General features: G+C 38.7%; 2 protein-coding genes, 1 non-coding gene and 1 pseudogene across 4 annotated transcripts; 3 read left to right on the top strand and 1 right to left on the bottom strand.

Moving 5' to 3' along the window:
* Positions 1–1,127: 1,127 nt before the first annotated feature.
* Positions 1,128–1,960, top strand: LOC122042681 (gibberellin-regulated protein 11-like). The gene is made up of 2 exons (XM_042602929.1): positions 1,128–1,540; positions 1,611–1,960. The coding sequence occupies exons 1-2, from the start codon at positions 1,405–1,407 to the stop codon at positions 1,790–1,792; spliced, it is 318 nt and encodes a 105-aa protein (XP_042458863.1). The 5' UTR covers positions 1,128–1,404; the 3' UTR covers positions 1,793–1,960.
* On the top strand, positions 1,949–2,020 carry TRNAD-GUC. The gene has a single exon. It is a non-coding gene; the product is annotated as a tRNA-Asp (tRNA).
* Positions 2,021–2,101: 81 nt separating this feature from the next.
* LOC122042680 (prolycopene isomerase 1, chloroplastic-like) lies at positions 2,102–8,648 on the top strand. 2 transcript variants are annotated; one of them, XM_042602926.1, is made up of 14 exons: positions 2,102–2,675; positions 2,831–3,037; positions 3,116–3,215; positions 3,390–3,472; positions 3,577–3,633; positions 3,716–3,868; positions 3,961–4,039; positions 4,940–5,088; positions 5,183–5,317; positions 5,415–5,528; positions 6,527–6,637; positions 6,728–6,836; positions 7,142–7,221; positions 8,175–8,648. In XM_042602926.1, the coding sequence occupies exons 1-13, from the start codon at positions 2,256–2,258 to the stop codon at positions 7,213–7,215; spliced, it is 1,791 nt and encodes a 596-aa protein (XP_042458860.1). In that variant the 5' UTR covers positions 2,102–2,255; the 3' UTR covers positions 7,216–7,221; positions 8,175–8,648. The 2 variants fall into 2 exon arrangements, with proteins under 2 accessions (XP_042458860.1, XP_042458862.1); XM_042602928.1 differs by having other exon boundaries at positions 8,168–8,648.
* The window catches only part of LOC122044130, a 33,928-nt pseudogene continuing 16,697 nt past the window's right edge, over positions 8,261–25,491 (bottom strand).

Below are 25,491 nucleotides of genomic sequence, written 5' to 3'. Positions count from 1 at the left end.
TTTTTTTTATATAAACAAATGTTGAACTAATAAGCACCAAATTTGAAATAGTTCAGCTTTTAAAAATTTTCTATCGACATCTCTGTGATAGGCGGTCAAAAAGTCTAATATTCTATTTTAGAGAAAAAATTTCTATTAACTAGAAATTCATCATGTTTTTTATACCATATCCAGTTAGTTCGAAAATAATCTATTAAATGGACAAAATTAAAAGGCGTCCATTTTTTTATTAAAAAAAGTTTTCATTTTCAAAATTTACTAAAAGTCTTCTATTCAAAATCTATATCTTCCACGCTCTGCCTTAATTTTATTAAAGTGATAGAACTTTGATTAAAACTGCACTAAAGTCGTATAAATTTAATTAAATATGTTGTTCAATGATGTAGCATTAGTCAAATATCAGAATAAGCTTATTATGCTTAATGTCAAATGGGGGACGTAATTAAAGGATATTAAATTTCTAGGTTAGTCGTCGCGTGTACTTTCCGATTATCCTGGTGGCTGATGGGAAACTTTTGTGGGACCGAATCGGTCATCCCAGAAATAATTAATGAGGCTAACTGAGATTATCAATTTTTTTATTATGCTTAATGCTGTGAGCAAATAATAATTTACCCCTGCGGCTTGCAACGGTAACATGTTTGATGGATAATAAAAACACTTAACTGATGAACTATGTACATTTTCTATTTGAAAAAAATATACAAAATAATACATTATTCAGGTGAGACCGGATGACTCCCACCGGAGAAGTTGTGCCTGCGAGTATTTTTTTTTTTTTGTTAGATTTATCCATAAAAGGACCAAACCAATCCGGATTAATTGATTTAAAGAATTGAAAATGTAGATTATATAAAAAAAATAATTTTGATTAAAATTATTTTCCATGTTCATTAATTTTAAATTATAAAAATAAAGTTTAAATATTAGTATTTTAATAGTATTAATATTTTAGGCTGGGCGGGTTACCACTTGACAGCCCGAGTCAGTCCTACCGGTCACCCAAATCAGGCCGGTCCTATTTAGTACCAAAGGTTGGGCCGACTTTAATTCGGCCTTGGCCCATGAATTCAAGGTGCGTCGCCCTGTTCTCTTTCGCAGGATAAAAGTTGGGAGTCGGTCACCGAATCTATCAATGATGGATGATGCCTCCAAAGAAGAGAAAGCGTCGAACAATCCCCCTCTCCCCTTAGCTGTCCTCCATCGTCGCTCAATTATCGACATTATTCAATTCACGATCGAATTCACTCCAGACTGCTTCATCCTTATCCCTCACTTCCATGCATCAACCTGCTTCACCACACGTGTATTTACAATCTGAAACTCCACCGACTCGATTGCCACCTCCTATAAATCGGCCGTGTCTTGCTTGCTGCTGCTTCTGCACACATACCTGCTCAAGTCATGGCTCCGAGGCGGCGGCTGCTTCTGCTGCTTTCTCCTCTTCTCGCCTCCCTGCTGCTGTGTGTCTGTTTTGCGGCGGAACCAGGAATATTGTGCGGAAGGACAGGGGGAGCTCTGTTCGCCTACACGGCCATTGGTAACTGAATTCATCGTTATTTTAATGTGTGAAGTGATTTGTGGTTGACTACCTAGTTGATGGATGATAGACTGCGTGGGGCTGTGCGGAGAGAGGTGCAAATTGTCGTCGAGGCCGAACCTGTGCAAGAGGGCGTGCAGGACGTGCTGTACGCGGTGCAGCTGCGTGCCGCCGGGGACGTACGGGAACTACGACAGCTGCCCTTGCTATGGACAGATGACCACCCATGGCGGCCAACGCAAGTGCCCTTGATTGGTTCAGTACTCTTGGGGGAAGATGAAGTTGTGTGTCATGGAGAGAGCTCGAAATTGCAGAGGGCGAAGATATGAACAGAGTACTCTGAGATATGTTTGTCACTGGTGTATATATATATATATAATAAATCTTGTGTTAGAATAAATCAATCGAGTCGTTGTAGTATAGTGGTAAGTATTCCCGCCTGTCACGCGGGTGACCCGGGTTCGATCCCCGGCAACGGCGTAGAAAGTTTTTAATTTTTTTAATGTTCCAAACTCGTCCCTATTCTCTTCCACCAAATATTTAAACCCTATCGGCACTTTCCGCCCCACTTCGCCTTGTCTGGTTCCCATCGCGAAATCCCTGGCCATGCCTTCCCGAGATTCCGCCACGTAGTACTTTGCCGGCACTCCTTCCCAATCCTCTAGCAAATTCTATCGATCTCTCCCGAGAGCCCCGCGTCGCGTTCCGCTCCGCCATGCTCCGTTTGGCCCCGCCGCTGCTTGTCGCAGCCACCTGTCCGGCCGTCGACACCGATGGGTTCCCCCTCCGGAGGCGAATTCTAGCTTTGCCCCCTTTAGCATCTAGGCGGAGCTCAAGCCGGGCCTTGAGGTCAGCGTCCGGGATCCTTCGGATGCCCCCAGTCGCCGTCCTGAGCCCCGAGAGGGCGATCCGGAGAGGTGCGAGCGAGAAGGGAGAGGCGGGAGAGGAGTACGACGCGATTGTGATCGGGTCCGGGATCGGCGGGCTCGTGGCGGCGACGCAGCTGGCGGCCAAGGGAGCTAGGGTTCTGGTTCTGGAGAAGTATGTCATCCCTGGGGGAAGCTCTGGGTACTACGAGAGGGATGAGTTTACTTTCGACGTCGGTTCGTCCGTGATGTTTGGTTTTAGCGATAAGGTGAGATCTCTGTGCACTCTTAAGAGGTAAAAAAAAAAAGTCAGAATTTTTTAACTAGTTTGGTCTCAATGGAAATATTTGTTCTATCAAAGCTAAATTCTTTCAATTACGATCATCTTTTCAAACTTTCACATTTTGGTTACGTTCACTTGTAGGGCAACCTGAACCTAATCACACGAGCATTAGCAGCAGTTGGTCATAAGATGCAGGTCATACCTGATCCTACCACCGTTCACTTCCACCTTCCTGGTGAACTGTCTGTTCGTGTGCATCGTGAGTATAATGACTTCATTGAGGAACTAATCAGTAAATTCCCGCATGAAAAAGCGGGAATAAATCAGTTTTACGATGAGTGCTGGAAGGTAGTTTATAGTTCTTTATTTGACAGATTGATTCTTCTATTGGCCACTATAATCATGTTTAATTGTATTCGTGGATAGATATTCAATGCACTGAATTCATTGGAACTGAAGTCACTGGAAGAGCCTATATATCTCTTTGGACAGTTCTTCAAGAAGCCAGTCGAATGCTTGACTCTTGGTAATCATATTCCCTTATGCTTGTGAATAAGTAGAACAAAGCATAATCCCTTATGCTTGTGAATAAGTAGAACAAAGCATAATGTTTACGTCAAGATTTCAATGTATTCTATGTGATGGACACCAAAGTACGTGTCTCTACACTTGTTTTAAAGTGGTTTCATTTTTTTCCCAGCTTATTACTTGCCACAAAATGCGGGGGATATTGCTCGGAAATATATAAAGGATTCTCAGTTATTATCATTCATTGACGCTGAGGTGCAATGTTAACCTTTGTTCTTTTCAGTTTCAATATAAGTTACATCTCATAAAACTCTGTGAACTTCATTTGAAGACCAAAATCCTTTGTGGCGTGTTTGCAGTGTTTCATTGTGAGTACAGTAAATGCATTGCAGACACCAATGATCAATGCCAGCATGGTATGTTTCATTTGAAGATAATTGCATGTAATCATCATAGTTTTCTTTATTGACCACTGTTATTTTTCATTTTCCATGCAAGGTCTTGTGCGACAGACACTTTGGAGGGATTAATTATCCAGTTGGCGGTGTTGGTGGTATTGCTAGGGCTTTGGCAGATGGGCTAGTTACTAAGGGAAGCAACATACTTTACAAGGCAAATGTGACCAATATAATACTGAAAGATGGAAAGGCTGTGAGTAATGACTAATGAAGCTCCATAGTCAATGACTTTGCTGTATGAGATAGGCTATCTCAACTTCACAGATTTGTGTTGGTTTGTATTAGGTGGGAGTGAGGCTCTCAGATGGAAGGGAATTTTTCGCTACTACAGTTATCTCAAATGCAACAAGATGGGATACCTTCGGTAAGTTCCTTCTATTGTAAAATGGTTGAGTTGAACTAATACTTTCAACTTCCAACCTCAATTCATACCTGCAATTTGCATTTGTACCTGGTGGTATCCTTGATTCCGAGTTTACTTGGAACACTGTCATAATCTAATAATTAAAGAGCAAGTCATCAAAACTTTGGTTACTACTTAGAATACTCAAACGGACAGAAATGAACCATTGCTTTGATAAATAAAAAAAAAAAAATTAATTAGACAGTGGAATCTTAATGGGTGATGATCCATCTAACTTTCTTTAGTTATCACCAGATGTAAATCTTGAACATTATTCCTTTGCTTACTTTAATACTGTCAGGAACATATTAAATAGTTGATTTTTCCATCCATGTCGTGCCTATTTGTCAAGACAACTGAATCATATTAGGTGTAAAAATATTTAATTTTTATTTTCTTTTTCAGAAAGGCAATGGTAATGCTGATATGAACTTCCAATGAAAGGTTATAATGAGGCAAGAAGAAATGTGGCAAATAATCGATGGAATTATAGCACTCATTTTCTTTCGTTCTATCCAAATTATGCTAATAATGACAATGGGCCATGTCTTCTGCAGTCGCCTTTTAAACCCATCTAGTATAACATAAATCAAGTATCTGCTTCATCATTAGTTTTCTGTTTCTTCTACAAAATAGAATTTACAATATTGTAATTCTTTCTTCTTTTACAGTTTTTTGTCAATTTTCTAGATTTCTTTCTTGTGGTGCTTTGCATTCATCAATTGGTATATGTTCTTTATCCCTGTGTATTGACAAGATTTCTTCTGAATTCTACCTAGTGCCTACGATCTGACATCGTCAACCTTTGTATGCTCCAAGCTCAAACTTTAATTTAGCACTCCTTACTCCTTTGATTTATAGGTAAACTTGTGAAAACGGATGAAATACCGGAAGAGGAGAAAAACTTTCAAAGAGTTTATGTCAAGGCACCGTCTTTTCTTTCCATTCACATGGGAGTCAAAGCTACAGTTTTGCCTCCTGAAACAGATTGCCATCATTTCATTCTTGAGGTAATTAATGCTTTTCTGTTTCAAATTTTTGGATAAAATACTACCATTTAAGATGCTGCCGGTGCTCATATTTTGGCGATTATCAAGAATGCAGGATGATTGGGCAAATTTAGAGAGGTCTTATGGAAGCATATTTTTGAGCATTCCTACTGTTCTTGATTCATCTTTGGCCCCAGAGGGACATCACATTCTCCACATTTTTACCACATCTTCCATGGATGACTGGAAGGTACGTGATTCAGTCATTTGTTTGTAAAATTTAGTCTTGTATAGTGGCCTGGCGATTCATTGTAATTTTTGGAATAAAAACATGTACTATTTTCCAGGGCCTCAATTCAAAGGACTATGAAAAGAAAAAAGAACTTGTGGCTGATGAAATTATATCAAGGCTTGAAAATAAACTCTTCCCTGGTCTCAAAAGCTCTATAGTGCTTAAAGAGGTATAAGGCATCTGTTCGTGGACTGCATTTTGTTTTGTGGATGTGGCATGCACTTAGCATTTGAACACCATCCTATAGATGTCCTATCATTTCGGTGCTAATTCAGATGGATGTTTGTACCGTACACTGAAACTGCTACTGATTCATCCAACTGAAAGCATGTAGATGGAAAAACATTTATCGTTCCTCTGGAAACCCATTCCCTCCTTTCAAACAGCAAACACACCAAATTTCAGAGATTGGCTCGGACATCAATTCGGGAATGTGTCCAAGGGAGGTCTAGTCGGTTGAGTTTAGACGAGTTAAGATTGAAGTCGAGCAGGTTTGACCTAACTGGAAGGACTGTGGTCAAGGTAAATGAATGAAAGGGAAGTGTTTATTTAATCTGTCCAATGTGCTCAGGAGTTCAGCTGAGTTGTTTGAGAATGATGAAGGTTCGGATGAGGTGAAAAGTTTAGACGGTGATAAAGTTTGGTGTAAATGACTTGATGAAGGGGATGAAGTGGGGCTAAATGAGTTACATTTACATATTCACGGTGGTGTGAAGTGAGGTTAGAGAAAGTCCAAGTTGGAGAGAAACTTAATCGTCTTGCGTGTTGTCCAGGATGCCACTCATGGTCAGAGTCCTTAGCCTTTTATAGGTCATAGGAGTAAGGTCCACATCCAAGAACCTTATACTTGGTGTTGGCTGACATGTCTAGCTGTTTTCTGTTCCCTCAATTGGGGGTTAAGCTCTAGGATGATTTTTTAGATAGACTCTTGTTCACATTGACTCTTTGTGCTTTGTTACACGTGTATTTCGACAAATGGCCATTAATCCACATCAGTTCCCATTCTAAAAGCTGACACAGGTGGACCTTTTATCGACTATTTCCAAGTATTCAATGAGCTTCTTGCAAACATCTGATCAGTGATAGGTTAATCATACCTATGCTTGTTGTGCCATAGATTCATTTTTTTTACTTCTCAATTAGAATCTCTTTCTATTCTCATGGCAGGTGGGTACTCCAAAGACCCACAGAAGATTTCTTGCTCGAGACAGTGGTACATATGGGCCAATGCCACGCCAGATTCCAAAAGGATTACTTGGGATGCCCTTCAACACTACTGTATGCGAGAAGCCACCTTTCGACATTTTCAGATTGGTTATTTTGTTAATGGAATATCGATTTGGTAAAGTAAGAGTGTTGGATTTGCAGGCAATCGACGGTCTATACTGTGTTGGCGATAGCTGTTTTCCTGGACAAGGAGTTATCGCTGTTGCCTTTTCTGGAATCATGTGTGCTCACAGAGTTGCTGCTGATATAGGTAAGCAGGAATTTCACATTTCACCATCTTGCAATGATTAGAAATGTGAACAACAAAATGATCATTATATTTCTTCAAGTACTTGTATGGATAGCCTTGTCTATCGTAATTGTCGTAGTCATCATCAAGCTGTGTTTGCCCTAATTATTTAGGATTGACTATGTAAATCTTATTCTTCCATTGAGTTACATGCAAAGCGATAAGCTCCTCATAGAACATAGGAGGTTCTTGTAAGATTGATTGTATTTCTTTCGTCGGTCCTAGATGCGACATCTATATCAGCTAATTTTGATGTATCATGCCAGGTCTTGAGAAAAGATCTCCAGTGCTGGATGCTGCTCTTCTTCGCTTACTTGGCTGGTTGAGGACACTGGCTTGATAGCAGGTCAGTGTGTGTGTATGTATTAACAACTAGCAGTACTTATTTCACCCTTAAGCATGCTAATTGCTAAAATGAAATCTTTTTATTATTATAAAGTGTTTTGACAATTTTACAATTGTCAAAACAATTTGAAAAGAAGGATTCCTAGTAAGCAAAATAAATTATAATTTATTTTTTTATTAAGTGAGTTGATATAAATTAGACAAATGAGCTACTATTAATTTGAGGGTATTTTAGATTAATGGTCTAAGTCTACAAGTGAATGGATAAGCTCTTATGATCAAGTGAGTTATGAAAAATGATAGCAAAAAGATTTAATTCTAAATGTAGTCTAGATGATGGTATAACCACTATTTCACCTTATATACCATCAAATAGGAATTATTTAAAGTTACGAGTTAAACTTTAGGTCGTTATGGAACATCAAGTCTTAAGCGGGGAGATTAACACTCTCGTGAGTTCCCAATAACGGTAAGTTATGGATAAGTTACTATAATTTGGATTTAAGCATTTCCAACTAAATAAGCTTCTTGCGGACGGAGTACTCAAGGGAGCAAGGGACAACCATCAAGGCGTTAAGCTTTGACAACATCCAATGAAGACCGTAGCAAGGTAGACGCCATCAATGGAGATGTAGTCCATGTTATTCGACTCAGTCCTCCTACTCATCATTCTAAATGTATATCAAGAGTTACACCTCATTTGAGTCATCCACCTTGTTGATCACTCCGCACTTCATTAGACCGAGTTGTTAGAATAGTTATGTACAATTACACTCATAATCACACTTTATGGACAAGCTTATACAAATACACATCTTACCATCCTTTTGTAGCAATTTAATCTAATATGATCAACCACATAAATTTACATACACATATTTACTGATAATACTTGTGATTTTTTGTCACCATGTATCGTCCGTTGCCTTTCAATAACTCCTATAAAGTTTCCAGGATTTTAAGAACCGTATGAGTTCTCCATAGACATCATCTCCGTCTTCACGCTTAGGATGAAGTCGATGTGGCCATCAGTAACATGCTTAGGATGTAGTCGATGTGGCCATAGTTGTCTTTGTTGAAGATGGATGAGGTTCCAACTCCAAGTAATAGTCCATGCGGGACAAGTTGAAGCAGCAAATATCGCCTGCAAAATAGGAGCAAATTTAACCATTAGCGCGAAACAGGGAGTCTTCATAGCTTGAACAGATCGAACCAAATGGAGAGCGTGAAGATCCTATTCTACAGGCAGTAGCAGAGCCAAACTCATGGGGGTTGTTTGACCCTTTGTAAAGTTAGGTATAAGTATATTCGATATAACAAATTGTAAGGATATTAACTGTAAACTGTATGTAAAGATATTAACTGTAAACTGTATGCTGCTTCTTGTTGCTTCCTACTTATGCATTTTCGAACAATTTCTCTCGATAACCATGCATTTAACTTTTCCTAGTTTCTTCTTTTCCATTTTTTATATGCTGACACAACCAATTTCTTCTATGTGATTCCTATTGGTGAATTTAAGTAGCCAACCTGTTATTGAGGCCACCAAATGTTTGCAATACACGTGGCCAACATTTCTTACAAATGAGGGAGCTAATGGACATATCTGCGATCCCATAAAAAGACATTACAACCTGGGAGGGAAAAAAAATAATTTGTTGAGATGGAAATACAGAATTAGATAACGGAAGTTCCAACCACTAAGAATCCTCATGAACTTTTTTTTTTAAAAAAAGATACAATAAAAATTGCTCGTTTTTTGACACAAAAGAATACGACGAATCAAAACCATACCTTCGTGGATTTAGTTGGTGAATGCCCATGCTTAGAAGCATCTGCAATGTAGAAACAAAGGAACAGTTCAAATTGAATGCATTCCATGCTTCCCTCAAAGACTCTGGATTCACAAGGTTATCTGATCGAGATGACGAGACACTGCTCAAAGGACAAAGCTTGAAGTGATATGATCTAAATATGAAATTGGACAATGAAGAGCAGCAGCCTCAACCATCTTAACAAAATCCGGCACCGTGAAGGCAGCTAAACCCATAGTAGTTCCCTGTCAATTGTAGAACAAATGCAATTTACGAGTCGTTGCCTCTCTCGTCGACTAATAAATATTTGAAACATCCTAATGGAGGAAGTAAATGGTTAATGAGATGAATGGCCTAGGTAGAAAACTTTAGAATTTGAAACAGAGGATATATAGTTTGCTACTCGTACTGCACCCATTCTTGCCGACTCCAATCCCAAAATGCCTAGAAAAATAGTCAAAGGATTACATAACATTTGGATCAAAATACTCTTATATAAAGAGTACAAGAGAACATAATTATATATTATCAAGGTCTGATACATAAAACTTCTATCAATATAGGATCTCGAGGAAGGGTTGGTCTATTCTATATTGTTTTATCTTATATTACAAGAGGTTATTTCTACAATTCAAATCTGTAACTTGTGAGTCACATGATAATAATTTTATTATTACGTCAATGCTCCCCTTCAACTATGTATTATTAAGTTATTGAAAATGAAAAATAGGAGACGAACCTTCTAATGAATAGGTAAATTGGTATGACCTTGGCTCCATCTTGTGCCATGAACATTCCCAACCCAAACGTCAAAACCACTATCTGCAAGGATAAAACATAGGAGACGAACCTTCTCATGAACAGGTAAATTGGTATGACCATGGCTCCATCTTGTGCCATGAACATTCCCAACCCAAACATCAAAACCGCTATCTGCAAGGATGAAACCTAGTGACTGCTCAAATGAATTCATGAACATGTGTCTCCGCCCTGCTCACACTAGAAGACAAAAGAACAAGAATATGACAATAACATGAACAAATGTTCAAATTTGGGAGACATTCACATCACCAAACATGCAGCAAATGAGGAACTATTTGATAGTAAATGTATATAACAACAACAATAATCAAGCTTTATCCATAAGGTGGGATCAGTTATATGGATTCTTTTACATCATTGAACTCTATTTCTTATTATATCATTATCTATACTTAAATAAATTTTATATTATTTTATTATTGTTAACCAAGTCTTTTTTGATCTTCCTCAATTGATATGCATGTTTGTCATAGTCTCACATCACTTAACTGGAGTATTTATTGGTCGTCTAAGTACATGTCCGTACCATCTTAAATGTGTCTCTCGGAGTTTTCCCTCAATAGATGCAATTCCGACTTTCTCTTTAATGCTTTCATTTCTTATTTTGTCCATTCTCGTATGTTCATACATCTACCTTAACATCCTAATCTCTGCAACTCTCATCTTTTGCTCATGTACTGGAGTTATAGCTCAACATTCAACTCCATATGACATAGCAGGTCTAACTATGATTTTGTAGAATTTTCCTTTAAATTTTAGAGGTACTTTATGGTCACATAAAACACCCGATACTCTCCTCCATTTTAACAATCCTGTTTGTATTCTATGTAAAATATCTCTCTCAATCTCTCAATCATTTTGTAAAAATGATCTTAAATATCTAAAGCTCTCGGTTCCGGACAACTCGTTATCTTTCTATCTTAACAATTGTCTTATTACGTCTAATATTACTAAACTTAAATTTCATATATTCTGTTTTTATTCTACTAAGCTTAAAACATTTCCCTTATAGTGTTTCTCGCAAAGATTCTAGTTTAACATTTACTCTTTCATGTGTCTCATCTACCAAAATAATATCATCTATAAACAATATGTACCGCGGTACTGTATCTTGAATGTGTGTAGTGAGTTCATCCATAATTAATATAAAAATATAGGGACTTAGAACTAATAATTGATGTAACCCTATCTTTATTGGAAATATTTCAATTACTTTGTCTGAAGTTTTTACTCTAGTTATTACATCCTCATGCATATCCTTAATTAGTTCAATATATATTACGCTAACATCTCTCTTTTCTAGAATTCTCCATATAATTTCTCTTGAAACTTTATTATAAATTTTTTATAAGTCAATGAATAGCATATGTAGATCTTGTTTTTGCTCCTGATATTTTTCAATTAATTGTCTAAGAAGATATATAACTTCTATTGTCAACCTTCCAGGCATGAACTTAAATTGATTTTCGATTACCGTGGTCTCCTTCCTTAATTTTTTTTATTTTTTTTTCTTAAAGTTTCATGGTATGATTTATTAGTTTAATACCCCTATACTTTGTATAATTTTGTACATCTTTCTTAGTCTTACTTTTTCGAATTCTGAAAACAACCTCTTGCAAAAAGCAGGGTAAGACTGTGTACAATAGATCCTTCTCCAAGACCCCACATGGCGGGAGCTTCGTGCACTGAGTTGCCCTTTTTTTCCCTTAGTCTTATATAAGGGAACTAGAGTATTTATCCTTAATTGATCATACATTTTTTTCATTTTTAATATCATGTTAAATAATTTTATAAGACATTCAATACCTTATTTCCCTAGACACTTCCATACCTCTATCGAAATATCATCTGGTCCAATGACTTTTCTATTATGCATCCCATTTAAAACTTGTTATACTTTTGAAGTTTGAATTTTACGATAAAAATTTAAATTTCTAGGCATTTGACCTACTTAAATTACCTAAGTTAAGTTGATCACCTAAACCTTCATTAAAAAATTGATGAAAATACCTTTTTCACCGCTCTTTTATTTCTTCATCATTTACTAGTACCCTATTACATTCATCTTTAATCTATTTTATTTGGATAAGATCTCTTGTCTTTTTTTTTTTTCACTTTAGCTATTCTATAAATGTCTCTTTCCCTTTATTTTGTATTCAATTTTTGATATAATCGTTCAAAAGTTTCATTCTTTGCTTCATTCAGTATACTGTTAGTTTCTTTCTTGGCTATTATATATATTTTTTAAAGTTTTTCTCGTTCTTACAAATATATAATTCCTTATAAGCTATTTGTTTTTTCCTTTACTTTCTCTTGTACTTTTTCATTCTACCACCAAGATTCCTTATTTAGTAGTACATGTCCCTTTGACTCACCGAATATACTCTTAGCTACTATATTCAACTTTGATACCATCTTATCACATGTTATATTAGAATCACCATATATTTCACTTAATGCTTGTACTTTTACCTTCTCCTCAAATAGATCTTGCTTTCCATCCTATAACTTCCACCACTTAATTTTAGGAGACATATATATTTTCTTTCTATTAATACTATGTTTGCGACGTATATCGTATATCCAACACTATTAACATATGTTGGACAGTTAAGCTTTTCCAAGGATGGCGTTGTAATCTTTACAAATCTTTTTATCCTTCTTCCTAACCATAAGAAAGTCAATTTACGATTTATTATTTCCACTTTTGAACGTGACTAAGTGTTTTTCTCTTTTCTTAAAAAATGTATTAGCTAATATAAGGTCATATGCTATCGTAAAATCTAATATAGTTTTCTCTTTCTCATTTCTCATTCCAAACCCATAAGCCCTATATACTCTCTTATATTCCTAATTTTTCACTCCGACATGTTTATTTAGACCACCTCCTATTAAAATTATTTTATTTGATGGAATGTTTTGTAATGTTTCATTTAAGTCGCCCCAAAACCTTGATTTGGTAGCTTCATCTAATTCTTTTTGTGGTGCATATACACAAATTTGTTCATATTTTCTTTCGTTACTATTATCTTAAGGGCTATAATTCTATTTCCTTTTCTAACTACTACAACTTCATTCTTTAACAAATTATTTATAACAATGCTTACTCCATTTCTGGTTTTACTCTTTTATGTGTACCATAACTTAAAATCCAAGTTCTCTATCAGTTTTGTCTTCTGTCTACCCATTTTGTCTATTGTACACATTAAATATTAATTATTTTCATAATCATCATATCTACTACCCCCATTGATTTACAGCGAGAGTTCCTATGTTCCATGTTCCAACTCTTAGATTGTTAGTTTTCCTATCATATTTGTTCTTATCTAATCTATTGTGTGAGAACTTTTACTTATTTAATATTACACTCAAGTTCTCATGGAGATGTAGCAGTCCTTGTCGATACGTTACAGTCAGATCTTGCAACGTAAACTTTTGCATATTTAGCACTACACTCGAGTTCTGAAGATGTAGCGGTCCTTGCCAAGATGTTACAGTCGAACCCTATAACACATTTCTTCTGGGGAACAACCTAGCATTAGCATAATAGTTTAATGTATCCATTCATTGATATTTGTCATAGTTTTAATGTTGGCTGAAAACCTAACGTAACCTTCATCCTTTATCTGGGCTTGAGACCGACCATAACTAATTCATCATGGACGGAGTTAGGACTATGACAAATGTATGCAACCAGAATAAAATACTTTAACAACTAAGAAATCATATCGAAAGGATCCTTTAAGTTAATGCCTGAAAAATACCATGTTGGAGGAAAACCGGAGACCATGTCTTTCTCCTAATTTTTTTTCCGTGATGAACTTGTTGAATGGACAAAAGATAGCTATCTTTAGTTTTAACCTACAGTCTGTCAGCGGTTGGAGTTGTGTCTTGAGAAACCGAAGAGTTTGCTAACCCATCAAGCTAGATAGTATCATAAAAAAATCACTTAACTTTGCTCGAAGAGATAAAAAAACTCCCAAAGTAACATATCAAAGCACACAAAATGTCCAAGAGCTTAACTTGAGATAAGACTCCACACTCAACTCAATCCCTACTTACAATCATACATCTCATGAGCATATGTCACCCAATGAGATGTCCACACCTATCAACCTTGCATGCAAGCAAGAAACACGTGCATTAAGTCCCCTCGGATGGGTCTAGTGGCTAGCGCATGAGATGTTGCCACCATGAGGTCTGGGTTCGAATCTCGGCAAAGACGAGGTAAATGCCTCCCTTATGTGCTAGTCCCTATTCTAAAGGCTAGTAGCCGCTCGTGATTTACCTCCTCCGTGTTGACCTGGGACGGGTTGGCGGGGGCGCTGGGGGCGAGTATATTCGCCTTTTGCCCCCAAGAAACACGTGCACTACTCGTCCACATTTGCCATCAACATTACAATTGCAGCCATGCGCGCATTACACGGACTCCAACCGAACATTACACGTACTCCATCAGACAGACTGAGGAGCATCACGTTGACTTGAGGTCCACAAATCGATACATATGATTCTGGATTTTACAAAACATCCGGTCAATATTTGGAGCAATCTCTTAATACCGACTTTTATTGCGTGCCTCTCATATAAAGTAGATCATATTTGAGATGCCTAGGTACTAAGCCTTCATCTTTCAGCTGCTATCCTTATAATACCATCCAAGAACCTGTTGTAGCTCATCAAAGGAGTGGAAATTCTGTACAATATCCAGTCATTGCCTCACTTTACACCATAAATCGCAAGCCATATGACACTCAAAAAACAAGTGATGGTTTGTTTCTTCATAATGCCGACACAACGCATATTTTTTGTTTGGCTCATATTCCATTCTATCCTTAGTTCGTAGATTTCCGTTTGCTAACATCCACAAAGTGGACCGATGCTTTGGCATGATTTTCGACCTCCACACCACCGAGTTCCAATCTACTTCTTAACCCCTCAGCATGAAGAATTGGTAAGCATTCACAACCCCCTTTGTTTCACCAACGAACCACTCCATCATTGTCATGTTTGTTGTTCCTACTCCATTTGAGGCTCTTAAAATTTTGTTTTGGGTTTCTATAAGTCTCTTAATCAAAGGAGAGCCCAAAACTTTGGTTTCCCATGCCCCAAAATCTACATATTTCATATAGTGATGATGTACCCACTTGACCCATAAAGAATCTGTTTGACTTGATATCCCATAAAATTTTGCTTAACAATGCGTCATTCTATGCAAGTAGATCCCTAAGGTCATACCCCTCATCTTGCTTTGATAGCCAAATCTTTGACTAAGATATATGAGAGTATTTTGAGGATCAAACAAACATACGACAAATAACTTTTATCTTATCTATGACTTCACTAAGAATTGGAAGCATTGAAAGCCAAAAACGCTCCATACCTTGGAGAACCATACCTACCAATTCCAACCGCCCGACATATGACAAGGTATGCTTGGGCAAAACATTTATTCTTTTTGTAATAACATCTAGGAGTGGCCTATAGTTAGTAATTCTTAGTTTTTCTGCCGCCAATGAAATGCCCAAATATCGAAAAGGAAAAGAACCTTCTTGGAATCCCATGAGACCAAAAATCTGAACCTGTAAACTTGCCCGAACACTGGCCATATAGATTTGCATTTTTTGTGGATTTGCCCTTAGTCCCGAAGTTCTTCCAAAGAAATCTAGGTGTTGTGTAGATGATTTATCCGCTTGGCAAAATAACATAATGTCATCCGTATAAACAAGATGTGTGATGCCTACCTCCTTGCATATTGGATGGAAATGGAAAGAAGGTAAAGTGGTGGTGGTCTTGAGCTTCCTTGATAATACTTCAATACTTAGGCCAAATAATGGATCCTTCCCCAGGACCTCGCATAGCGGGAGCTTCGTGCACTGAGCTGCCTTTTGTTTTTACTTAGGCTAAACAATAGGGGAGAAAGGGGATCCTCTTGCCTAAGTCCTCTTTGCCCACTAAAGAAACCATATATGTCACCATTTAGAAAAATTGAGTAAGATACCGTAATGACACATTCCTTTATCCAATTGTAATATCGTTAAGGAAAATCAAAACCAACGAGTACCGACATAAGGAATCCTAATCCACCATATCAAAAGTTTTTTTCAAGTTCACTTTGATCATGCATCTAGGAGAAACCCTTTTGCAGACATACTTCCAGAGCAATTCTTGGGTCAAATATATGTTATTACCTATAGAACGCACCTTCATGAATGTTACTTTAGCCGGGTCCAATAAGAAATCCAAGACCTCCGATAACTAGCCAGCAAATATCTTTGAAATGACTTTGTAGAATACATTACAACAAGAAATAGGTCTCTAATTTGAAACCCCCACAGTATGGTCTCCTTTTGGCACGAGCAAGATCAAAAAGTGATTCCATTGCTTGAGTAGCTTGCCACTTTGAAAAAATTCCTGCATAATTGTAATAAGATCATTACCAACAATATCCCAAGATGAAGTAAAGAATTTCGAACTGTAACTGTCCAGGCCCAGAGCTTTTCCACAGCCAATATCATATAACGCAGCCTTTATTTCTTCAAGCTCAACCAGCTTTACATAAATTCTCAAATTGCCTCATGGTTAGTTTCCTTCCCATGAGCTCATTGCTGTCCAGAATTCTCCACGCCTCCTTTTGACCAAGTAAGTTATGGAAGTAGTCAACAAATTCCTCCGCCACTTCACCTAAACTTGTGGTTTGTTCCCCATTCCATTTCTTGAGTATAATGATTGCATTTCTCTTATTATTCCTTTTCACCATATCATGAAAAAACTTTGTACATTTGTCCACACTCTTCAAGTAGACATTCTTTACCCTTTGTTGATAAAATTATCTTTCTTCTTTGGCTAGTAGGTTGGCTTGCTTCCTTATGTGTTTGTACTCCATAAGAGTTGGACCACCATCTAAAATACCTCTTTGTGTCTCCTCCAACTCTTCCTTTGCCCTTCTTACCTTCTCTGAAATATGCCCAAAGTTTTTCTTATTTAGCTCTCTCAAGCATCCTTTCAAATGAAACATCTTTGTCTTGAGAACATATTGGGCATTTCCCATGTTAATGAATTTAAAGACTCTATTTGGTGGCCGATCCTTGGCTAATGTGTGCACAATGGCACATGAGTGATATGAGAGACATCTCAGTGCCATAAACTCTGTATACACATCAAAATCTACCATCAAGCAAAATGAGTTAATCAAATCTCTATCTAGCTTGCAGGAAACATTACCATTAGACCATGTAAAGTGACATCCAAAGGACCGGAGATCCACCAAACCACATGCTTGTGCAAAAGTCTGTAAGTCCCGTATTTCATGATTTGTAACTGGAGATCCTCCTTTCTTTTCATGAATAGATAAATAAGAGTTGAAGTTTCCCATAATCATCCATGCATCGGGAATGGTACCTCCTAAATCAGTGAGTTCTTTCAATAAAGGTCTTCGTGAGACTATTGAATGCAACCCATAGATAAAAGTCACCAAGAAGCCTTTATTGGAGATGTGACATCGAACATAACAATGTATGTACTGATCAGTAGTCATAATAACATTCATATCCACCCTCTACAAGTCCCAAAGAAGCAATATACGACCATGGTTAGAAAAACTAAAGTTGTGTGCATGTCCCATACCTGAAAACCTTATCCCCGGATTCGGTTCTAAAGAGTTCTCATTAAGTTTTGTCTCCATTAGTGCCATAACTTAAATATCTTTGTGTTGAAGGAGGTACTGCACTCCTCCATGCTTTAGGGACTTGTTAAAGCCCCTAATGTTCCAAGCGGCTACCTTCATTGACCACCTCGGTGAGCTGCTCGTGCCCGAATTTGTCTCTCACTCCTTGGTGCCAGCATCATCTCTTTTGCGGCTTCATTTGTGTCTCTATTTATAGCTAAGGTTGTAGTTGTAGGTATGGAGGAAAATGAAGATTCATTAGATGTAGATGCCAAGGTTTCACTTGATGCCGTGGAGGATGAAGAGGAGCTCCCCTCGCCGGATGTTGCCACCTGCTACACATCATTTTGCTATTGTGGTTCCTCATTAGCCTGTGTGTTGACAATTGGTGGGGGGTTGCTGTTGGGGCAATTTCCCTAGGTCAAGTTTGACCAGTTTGACTAAGCTTGAGGTTGAGTCGGGATTTGAGTTTTGATATTTGACAATATAAGGAGATTACTGGAGCAATCGTTCGATTGTGGAGATGGTCAAAGGATTGACCAGGTTGATGAGAATACAAGTCAAGTAGGTCAAGGTTGGCAGGAGACTTGACTGGGAAAGTCCTAACTGAATGTTAGGTATTTGGAAAGTCCTGGTGAGGAGCCAGGCAACAGAAAAGTCTTAGTGAGGAGCTAGGCAGGAGGAAGTCCTGGTGAGGAGCCAGGCAATTGGAAAGTCCTGGTGAGGAGCCAGGCAATTGGAAAGTCCTGGTGAGGAGCCAGGCAAGTGGAAAGTCCTGGTGAGGAGCCAGGCAGTTGGAAAGTCCAAGTGTGATCTTAGCAAAGGAGAAAGTTCTGGTGAGGATCCAGACAATTGGAAAGTCCAAGTGTGATCTTGACAAAGGGTGTGAGTCCAAGCATGTGATCTTTGCAAGGTAAGTCCTGGTATGACTTGGCAAGGAAGACCCGACAACTAGGATGAGGCCGAAGGAAGCTCCTGAAGGTAAGGCGTGAAGGATGGGCGATATCCGAGGGATGCAAGGCTGATGGAGGAGGCTAGAAGACTAGTTCGAGGTAAGTCCAAGCATGTGGTCTTGGCAAGGTAAGTCCTGGTATGACTTGGCAAGGAAGACCTGACAACTATGATGAGGTCGAAGGAAGCTCCTGAAGGCAAGACGTGAAGGATGGGGAGATATCCGAGGGACGCAAGGCTGATGGAGGAGGCTAGAAGGCCAATTCGAGGTTGGTCGGGTGTGGCCAAATGCTAGGCATGGAGACCGAACATGTAACACCCCACCCTCCTCACTACTAGTCTGTGAGGGCGGAGCGCTACTGGACTACTAACTTATCTTAACTAACATTGCACACATGTGAATATCAATACATAAATCTCTCTAAACATGCAACTGATAGCAGCGGAAAACATAAACAACTATCTCTACATACTACTCCAGTATATGAACACAACTAAAACTATACATCAATCTAATCATGCTGAAATATATGTATTAATCTGAACATGCATGCAACCATTATACAACTCAAATGATAGGTCTAATGTGCATAACAATTTAAATGAAAGAATTCTAAATACATGGCAATCTTAATAAATTCTTATACTAAATCCCAAGGCTTCTATAGTCCAGGCATCACACATCCATCCGCACCTCCTTGTCGCCTTCCTTTGCTATAGCTTTTCCTTTCCTTTATCTGCAGTAAGAGGAAAATGCATTTATAAGAAAAATTGTTTAGTAAGCGTTATCTAACTCACAAAACTCGAATATGCATGTGAATAAGAATAAATCTAAAACTGAATGCTTTAAAGGAAATACTACACATGCTCATCTAATAGCAAAAGAAGCAAGACATGCTGAAATGCTAAACATGTAAAGCTTATTTCACTTGTTCAAAACTTATACTTTTATACTTCAGAATAATAAGTTTAACCGAACTGATACATAAGCTGAGCTAAACTGATGCTAGGCTAATGCTGAATCTGAACTGTATTCACGTAACTGATTTGTGAAGTTTTGAAAACTATTTTTATAATAGATAAAAATAATAATCATGCTGCTGATGGGCCCGACAACTGTACTTGCTATGCGTGCATCCCTAACTAGACCCGAGGTAGCTAGTCCCGAATCTAGTATGATTTACTAGGTTATCTAAACCTAGGGACGACTATGGGAGCCCAACCCAAGGACAACTAAGAGTCCAGCACAGTGCCACTGATAAAAGTAAAATACTGATTCATAAGCTGATTTATCTTAATTACTTCTTCTTTAAATGCCTTGGCATTTTAACAAGCACCTTGTGTGCCAAAATCTCTAAAGTCTTGACTTTGGGATCTACTTAAGGCCTTGACCTTTTTCTTTCTTTTCTTTATCTTTCTTATACTTGTTAATACCTCTAATTAAAGAATGCTTCTTTAAAAACTGAAATGTTTAAATAAATTTTAACTTTGAAATCATAAACAAAAATCTGCATACTATGCTAATTAAAATTCTGCATACTATACTAATAAAATCTGCACTTGTAAGCTTAATAAAATCTGCAAATCTAATTAAGCTACTAGAGATCTAATTGGATCTTCCAATGCTAAACCATCAAAACTGCAATGCTAAACAATTCAAAATCTGTAATGCTACACATAGCTATTCCACACTAAAAATCTGTTAAAGCTTGATACCTATGTAAAGCTTATACTTTTATAGAGCAATAGAGATCTTTAAGCATGTTACAACATGATCTAAACTGGAATACTAAGCCAAAATCGTAAACTGAAAACTAAATCTGCATACTATACTAATCAAGATTCTGCATTCTATGCTACACAATTTCTGCATACTATGCAAACATAAATTCTGCACTATAATACTTAACCAAACTGCACTATAATCTTTTTTTAAAAACTGCACTATAAGTTCCACCAAAAATTTGCACTACAAGTTCCACAAAAAATCTGCACTATAAATTCCACCAAAAATCTGCACTACAAGTTCCACAAAAAATCTGCACTATAAACTTAATTAAAATATGCACTATAAGCTTAATTAAAATCTGCACTATAAGCTTACATAAAAATCTATACTATAAGCTTAATTAAAATCTGCACTATAGGCTTAATTAAAATCTGCACTATAAGCTTAAATAAAATCTGCACTATAAGCTTAATTAAAATCTGCATAAAAATTCGAATTTCTAATTTCAAGGGAAAAACAAATCTTGGATCTACTCTAAATTCCCAAGCAACCACAATCCTTTACAGCATATTCCGAAAACTAAAAGAAACACTAAATCAAAGCTCAAAACTACCCTTACCGCAGGTGAGTAGCACTTACCTTGCGTTCTTGGACTCACTACCGAAGGAGAAGGCTCCTAGGGTTTCGGCTAGCTCAAGATTTCGGCTCCTCCTCGTGCCCACGAAATCTCCTCGACGAGGAGATCGTGACGGTGGAGAAAACCCTTCGGATTGGACCCTTGGTCGGCCACCGGAGACGAGCCCTAACCTTCCTTGCTCTCCCCCCGAGCTGCCGTCACACGCGAGAGGGAGAAGGGAAAGGAAAATTAGGTTACGGAAAAATCAACCCCTAAGTTCTCCTTTTATAACTCCCATATTCTGTTAACTAACTATCCTTAAAATTATTTCCGTTCGATATTTGCTCAGCACCGCCCGCTTGGGCGCTTGGTCATTGCGCTTTGCTTAAGGCGTGGACAGGGTCGGAGGTTGCGGGTTCGAATCTCGGCCTCAACTCTTTTATACTTAATATTTTTTGTTTAACTACTACTACTTAAAATATTTATGCTATCTTTTCTAAGCAGAACCGCCCGCTTGGGCACTTGGCTATCGCATCCGCTTAAGATTCGGGTCGGGTCGAAGGTCGCGGGTTCGAATCTCGGCCGAATCCCTTTTATTCCTAATTATTTTCTATTTACTACTACTACTTAAAATATTTCCATTCCTTCTTTAATAAGCACGACCTTGCTGGATTCTTGGTCAGCCGAGACAACTAAAGGTTTTGCTTAACCGGAGGTCTTCGGTTCGAACCTCAGCTTAATTTCTTTATTTTTTTTGTAACTTGTTTCATTTGGTAAAAATACCAAACGACCTCCAAAAATTACATAAAAATACTCTAAAAATTTCTAAAAATCTCTAGAATATTTCTAAAGTATTTCTAAATATTTTTAAATACTATTAGGACTCGTAATGAGGAAATTTTGGTCGTTACACAACAGGTCACGGTTGACCGAGAGTGGGTTGGAGACTTTGGATTTGAGTTTGAGTCAAGTCCAGGATGGTCAATCGATTGGGAAATCAATTGAACCAGGGTTCAATCAATCAGCCGATCGATTGGAGTGTGCTGCGAAGGAAGAAATGACCCAATCGATTGGTCGATCGATTGGGAGCATGAGTCACGAGCACAGAGGCCTTTCCAATCGATCGGGCAATCGATTGGGAATCTCCAATTGATTGGTCGATAGATTGGAGATGGGAGTTCTCGCGCGATCGCGAGAACACAGAAAGCATCTAAATCGATCGGTGGATCGATTCAGAATGTCCCAATCGATTGGCCGATCGATTGAGATTCGATCATTGCGCAGGATGCAGGTGATGGACGACTGGGATTGTGCTGAGCTGACGTGGCAATCGATTGGGGTTGATTTCAATCGATTGGGAGCACATGATATAGCCGTTACGGAGTGTTTTTCTTCGCAGATCTTTGTGATCTTCTCTTGCGAGCTTACAGCGATTTCTCCAGCACTCACGCCAGTTCTTGAAAGTACTTGAGGAGCATCTTCAAGGTTCAAGAGGCAACAACAAGTAGCAAGAAGAAAGGTGTATTCACTTGTATTCTTAGAGTTTCTTCTTGTATTTGTGTTTGTGTTGTGTGTGAGTTTGTACGAGGCTTCTCCGCCTCCGGCTGCGACCGAGAAGGAGGTTTTCATTAGTGGAGATAGCGTGTCGTGTGTGGATCCTTGGATTAGTCACCTCTTCTTGAGGTGGATACCAAGTAAATCCTAGGTGTTAGCATTGTGAGTGTTTGTCTTCGAGTATTCCGCTGCACAACAACAAGACGAAGCAAACCGACACAAGCGTGATGAAACGCTATTCACCAACCCCTTTAGCGGGCACATCGGTCCCAACAATTGGTATCAGAGCGAGGTCGCTCTTCTACGGACTAACGCCAAGAGATCAAGAAGCTAGAGGAAGAAGAAGATGGGGATTGAAGGACCGCTCGGATGGGATATCCGAATTCCACCTCTGTACGATGAAGAATACTTCAATTATTGGAGGACGAGGTTGGAGACATGATTTCAAATGGATTGGAACCAATGGGTTGCATTGGAAGATCCATTTTAAGCTCCTAAAGATAAAAAGGGGAAGCGCCTCCGACCTCGACATTGGAGCGAGGAGCAACGGGAGCAAGCGGAGGCGGATAAGGAGGTAACAAAAATCTTGTTAAATTTATTACCTTCTAATATCATTGTGAGTGTAGATGAATGCATAAGTGCATGTGATCTTTGGAAAAAGATCATTGCCTATCATGAAGACCCATCACAATTCCAAGGAGTAGAGGAGCCTAAGGAGAAGGATTCATTGGTCCAAGAAGAGGAGGACCAATCGGATGTTGACACGAGTGCAACATTCAAGGAAGAAAAAGAAGAGGAGAAGAAGGAAGATGAGGAGAGATCATCCACATCTTCGAGATAGGAAGAGGTGGAAGCATCCACATCCTCAAGGGTTGAAGAGGTGGAAGCACACATATCCTCAAAAGGAGAAGAAGAAGAAGATGATGCAACCTCCACAATTCAAGCTACATCAAATGGAGAATCAAACATCATTCCTACAAGCAAAGGTATAGAAATTTTGATTGTAAATAATAAAAATCATATCATTTTCTTTGAATGTAGGGAACATGGATACTATAAGAGCAAGTGCCCAAAATTGGCCAAAAAGAAGGGCCAAGTGGCAACCAAGGCTAAGGAGAAGCCTAAAGTGGTTGGTCCCACGGAACACAAAAGCAAGGAGCACATTGTGTGCTTCTCATGCAAACAAAGAGGACATTACCAAAGTCAATGTTCTAAAGAGAGGAAGCCAACTAAAGTCAAAGGAGGAAACACAAGTCTAGAGGGAGCTTCCAAGGTAAAAACCAAGGTATCATTTAATGAATCTATTCCTTTGACACAAGATAAAAAGCATGCTAGAAATAATTCTTATCATTTTAATGCTAATTATCATGAAAGTAGGAAGCATGATGACACTAAGGATAGATATATTCCTCTTCATGCTAGATCTACCATACCTAAGTTTAGGAAGGTAGATAGCAATTTAGGCAATAATTCTAAGGATTATAGATATATGCCTAAATATAGAAATGCTCATAGGAATCAAGAAAAATTCAAATCTACGAATTTAAGAGTGGACAATCAAGTCTTAAGGTCAAGACTTGATAATTTAGAAAGGATCCTAGCAAGAATGGAAAATATGCTTAAGGGTCAAAATGAGTATAACCTAGGAAAAGCTAGATAAGAGCCTTCCAATGGCTATAGAGGTTTGGGATACAAACCTAAAGCCAAGAAGGATGTGACTTCCTTTTATAGGGTTCCATATAGCTATGGGACCAACCCTAGGTGTAGAGGTTAAGTCAAAGATACTAGGGAAGGAATCCCTAAGAGTACTTTTGATAAGACCAATGTGACTAAGACTTCTAAGAAGTGTAACAAAGTCATAAAGAAGGTTACAAGGGAATTTATTCCTAGAAGTGACCTAGTAGAGGTGACCAAGGCTTCTAAGAAGCCTAGAAAGGTCCTTAGGAAGGTATCTAGGGAAGTCATCCCTAGTGAATACCTAGAGCATCCAAGAAGTAACAATAGGTTTTCGGTTCCTAAGAGCATATTCTCTATACCCTAGATGGGTTTAGAGAGTGTCAACTCTAATTGGAAGGGTAGTCAATCCAACCCTGATGAAGTTGGCACTTGGAGAGCATTTTCAAGGTTTTACTTGTTGGTGCGGGTAGCACTAACGGTCTAACCTAGGTTTTGATGAATGACAAATAGGTTAAGTTAGTTTTGTTGTTGTCTGACACTTTGATCGAGTGTGCAGGAGAAGTCCAGACAGGTCGACGGGCTGACCGGATGTCTGGCACGAAGTCCAGCTAGGTCGACGGGCTGACCGGATAGCTAGCGAGAAGCCCAAGCAGGTCGACGGGCTGACCGGACGCTTGGAAGAAGTCCAGCTAGGTCGACGGGCTGACCGGATAGCTGACGAGAAGTCCAGACGGGTCGAAGGGCTGACCGGACGTCTGGCAGGTAAGTAAGGTAAGTCACTGGAGGGGAGTGATTGTGAGGACGCGTTCCCGGGAAGGGAACATTAGGCGTCGATCCGGCTTAGATCCATTTCGGATATCTAAGTCGAGATCGTGACTAGATTCCGGTCTCGGAAAGACGGAATCTAAGTCATACTTTTTCTGTTAATCAATACTTTATAAATTGTGCTAACAATCTGTGTTGCAGGATATAGTTTTGCCTCGGACTAACCTTGTTTTGCAGGAGAAGGAATCTCTGGAAAAAGGTGGTCCGGGCGCCCGGAGGCAAGTTTTATCCTCTGCGTCGCCTCGTCACGTGGAGCATCCTGACTGGACTTGCCACGTCGCACCAGGGCGCCCGGAAGGGATCCAGGCGCCCGGAGTAAAAGAAGCCCCAGGGGTGGAGCTTATACACATCTCTCAGAATTCCCAGATTGCTTTGCTGCTCTGTGCTCTAGCGACGCTAACAAAGCTCCGACACTTCGCTCCTTCCTTTTCTTTCTTGTCGGTATTTGTTTTCATTAGCATTCATTGTACTTCTTTTGTAATCATTATTTCGAATTGCTAGTGATTGCCCAACGAAAGTGGTCAAGGACCACGGGCCTTCGAGTAGGAGTCGTCATAGGCTCCGAACGAAGTAAAATCAATTGTGTCTATTTACTTTTCCACTGCGTACTTTCACAC

The sequence above is a fragment of the Zingiber officinale genome, chromosome 2A (genome assembly GCF_018446385.1).
Source record: "Zingiber officinale cultivar Zhangliang chromosome 2A, Zo_v1.1, whole genome shotgun sequence".
In the NCBI taxonomy this organism is placed as follows: domain Eukaryota; kingdom Viridiplantae; phylum Streptophyta; class Magnoliopsida; order Zingiberales; family Zingiberaceae; genus Zingiber; species Zingiber officinale.
The sequence above is the reverse complement of the archived record's forward strand: the minus strand, read 5'-3'. Positions and strand labels throughout refer to the sequence as shown.

Bases quoted from the DNA above. Each gene is read 5' to 3' on its own strand.
- LOC122042680 (XM_042602926.1), top strand. From the start codon at position 2,256: ATGCTCCGTTTGGCCCCGCCGCTGCTTGTCGCAGCCACCTGTCCGGCC. The intron at 3,634-3,715 runs GTATGTTTCATT...TTTCCATGCAAG, and splicing joins CAATGATCAATGCCAGCATG to GTCTTGTGCGACAGACACTT. The intron at 4,040-4,939 runs GTAAGTTCCTTC...TTTGATTTATAG, and splicing joins AACAAGATGGGATACCTTCG to GTAAACTTGTGAAAACGGAT.
- LOC122042681 (XM_042602929.1), top strand. From the start codon at position 1,405: ATGGCTCCGAGGCGGCGGCTGCTTCTGCTGCTTTCTCCTCTTCTCGCC. The intron at 1,541-1,610 runs GTAACTGAATTC...GATGGATGATAG, and splicing joins GTTCGCCTACACGGCCATTG to ACTGCGTGGGGCTGTGCGGA.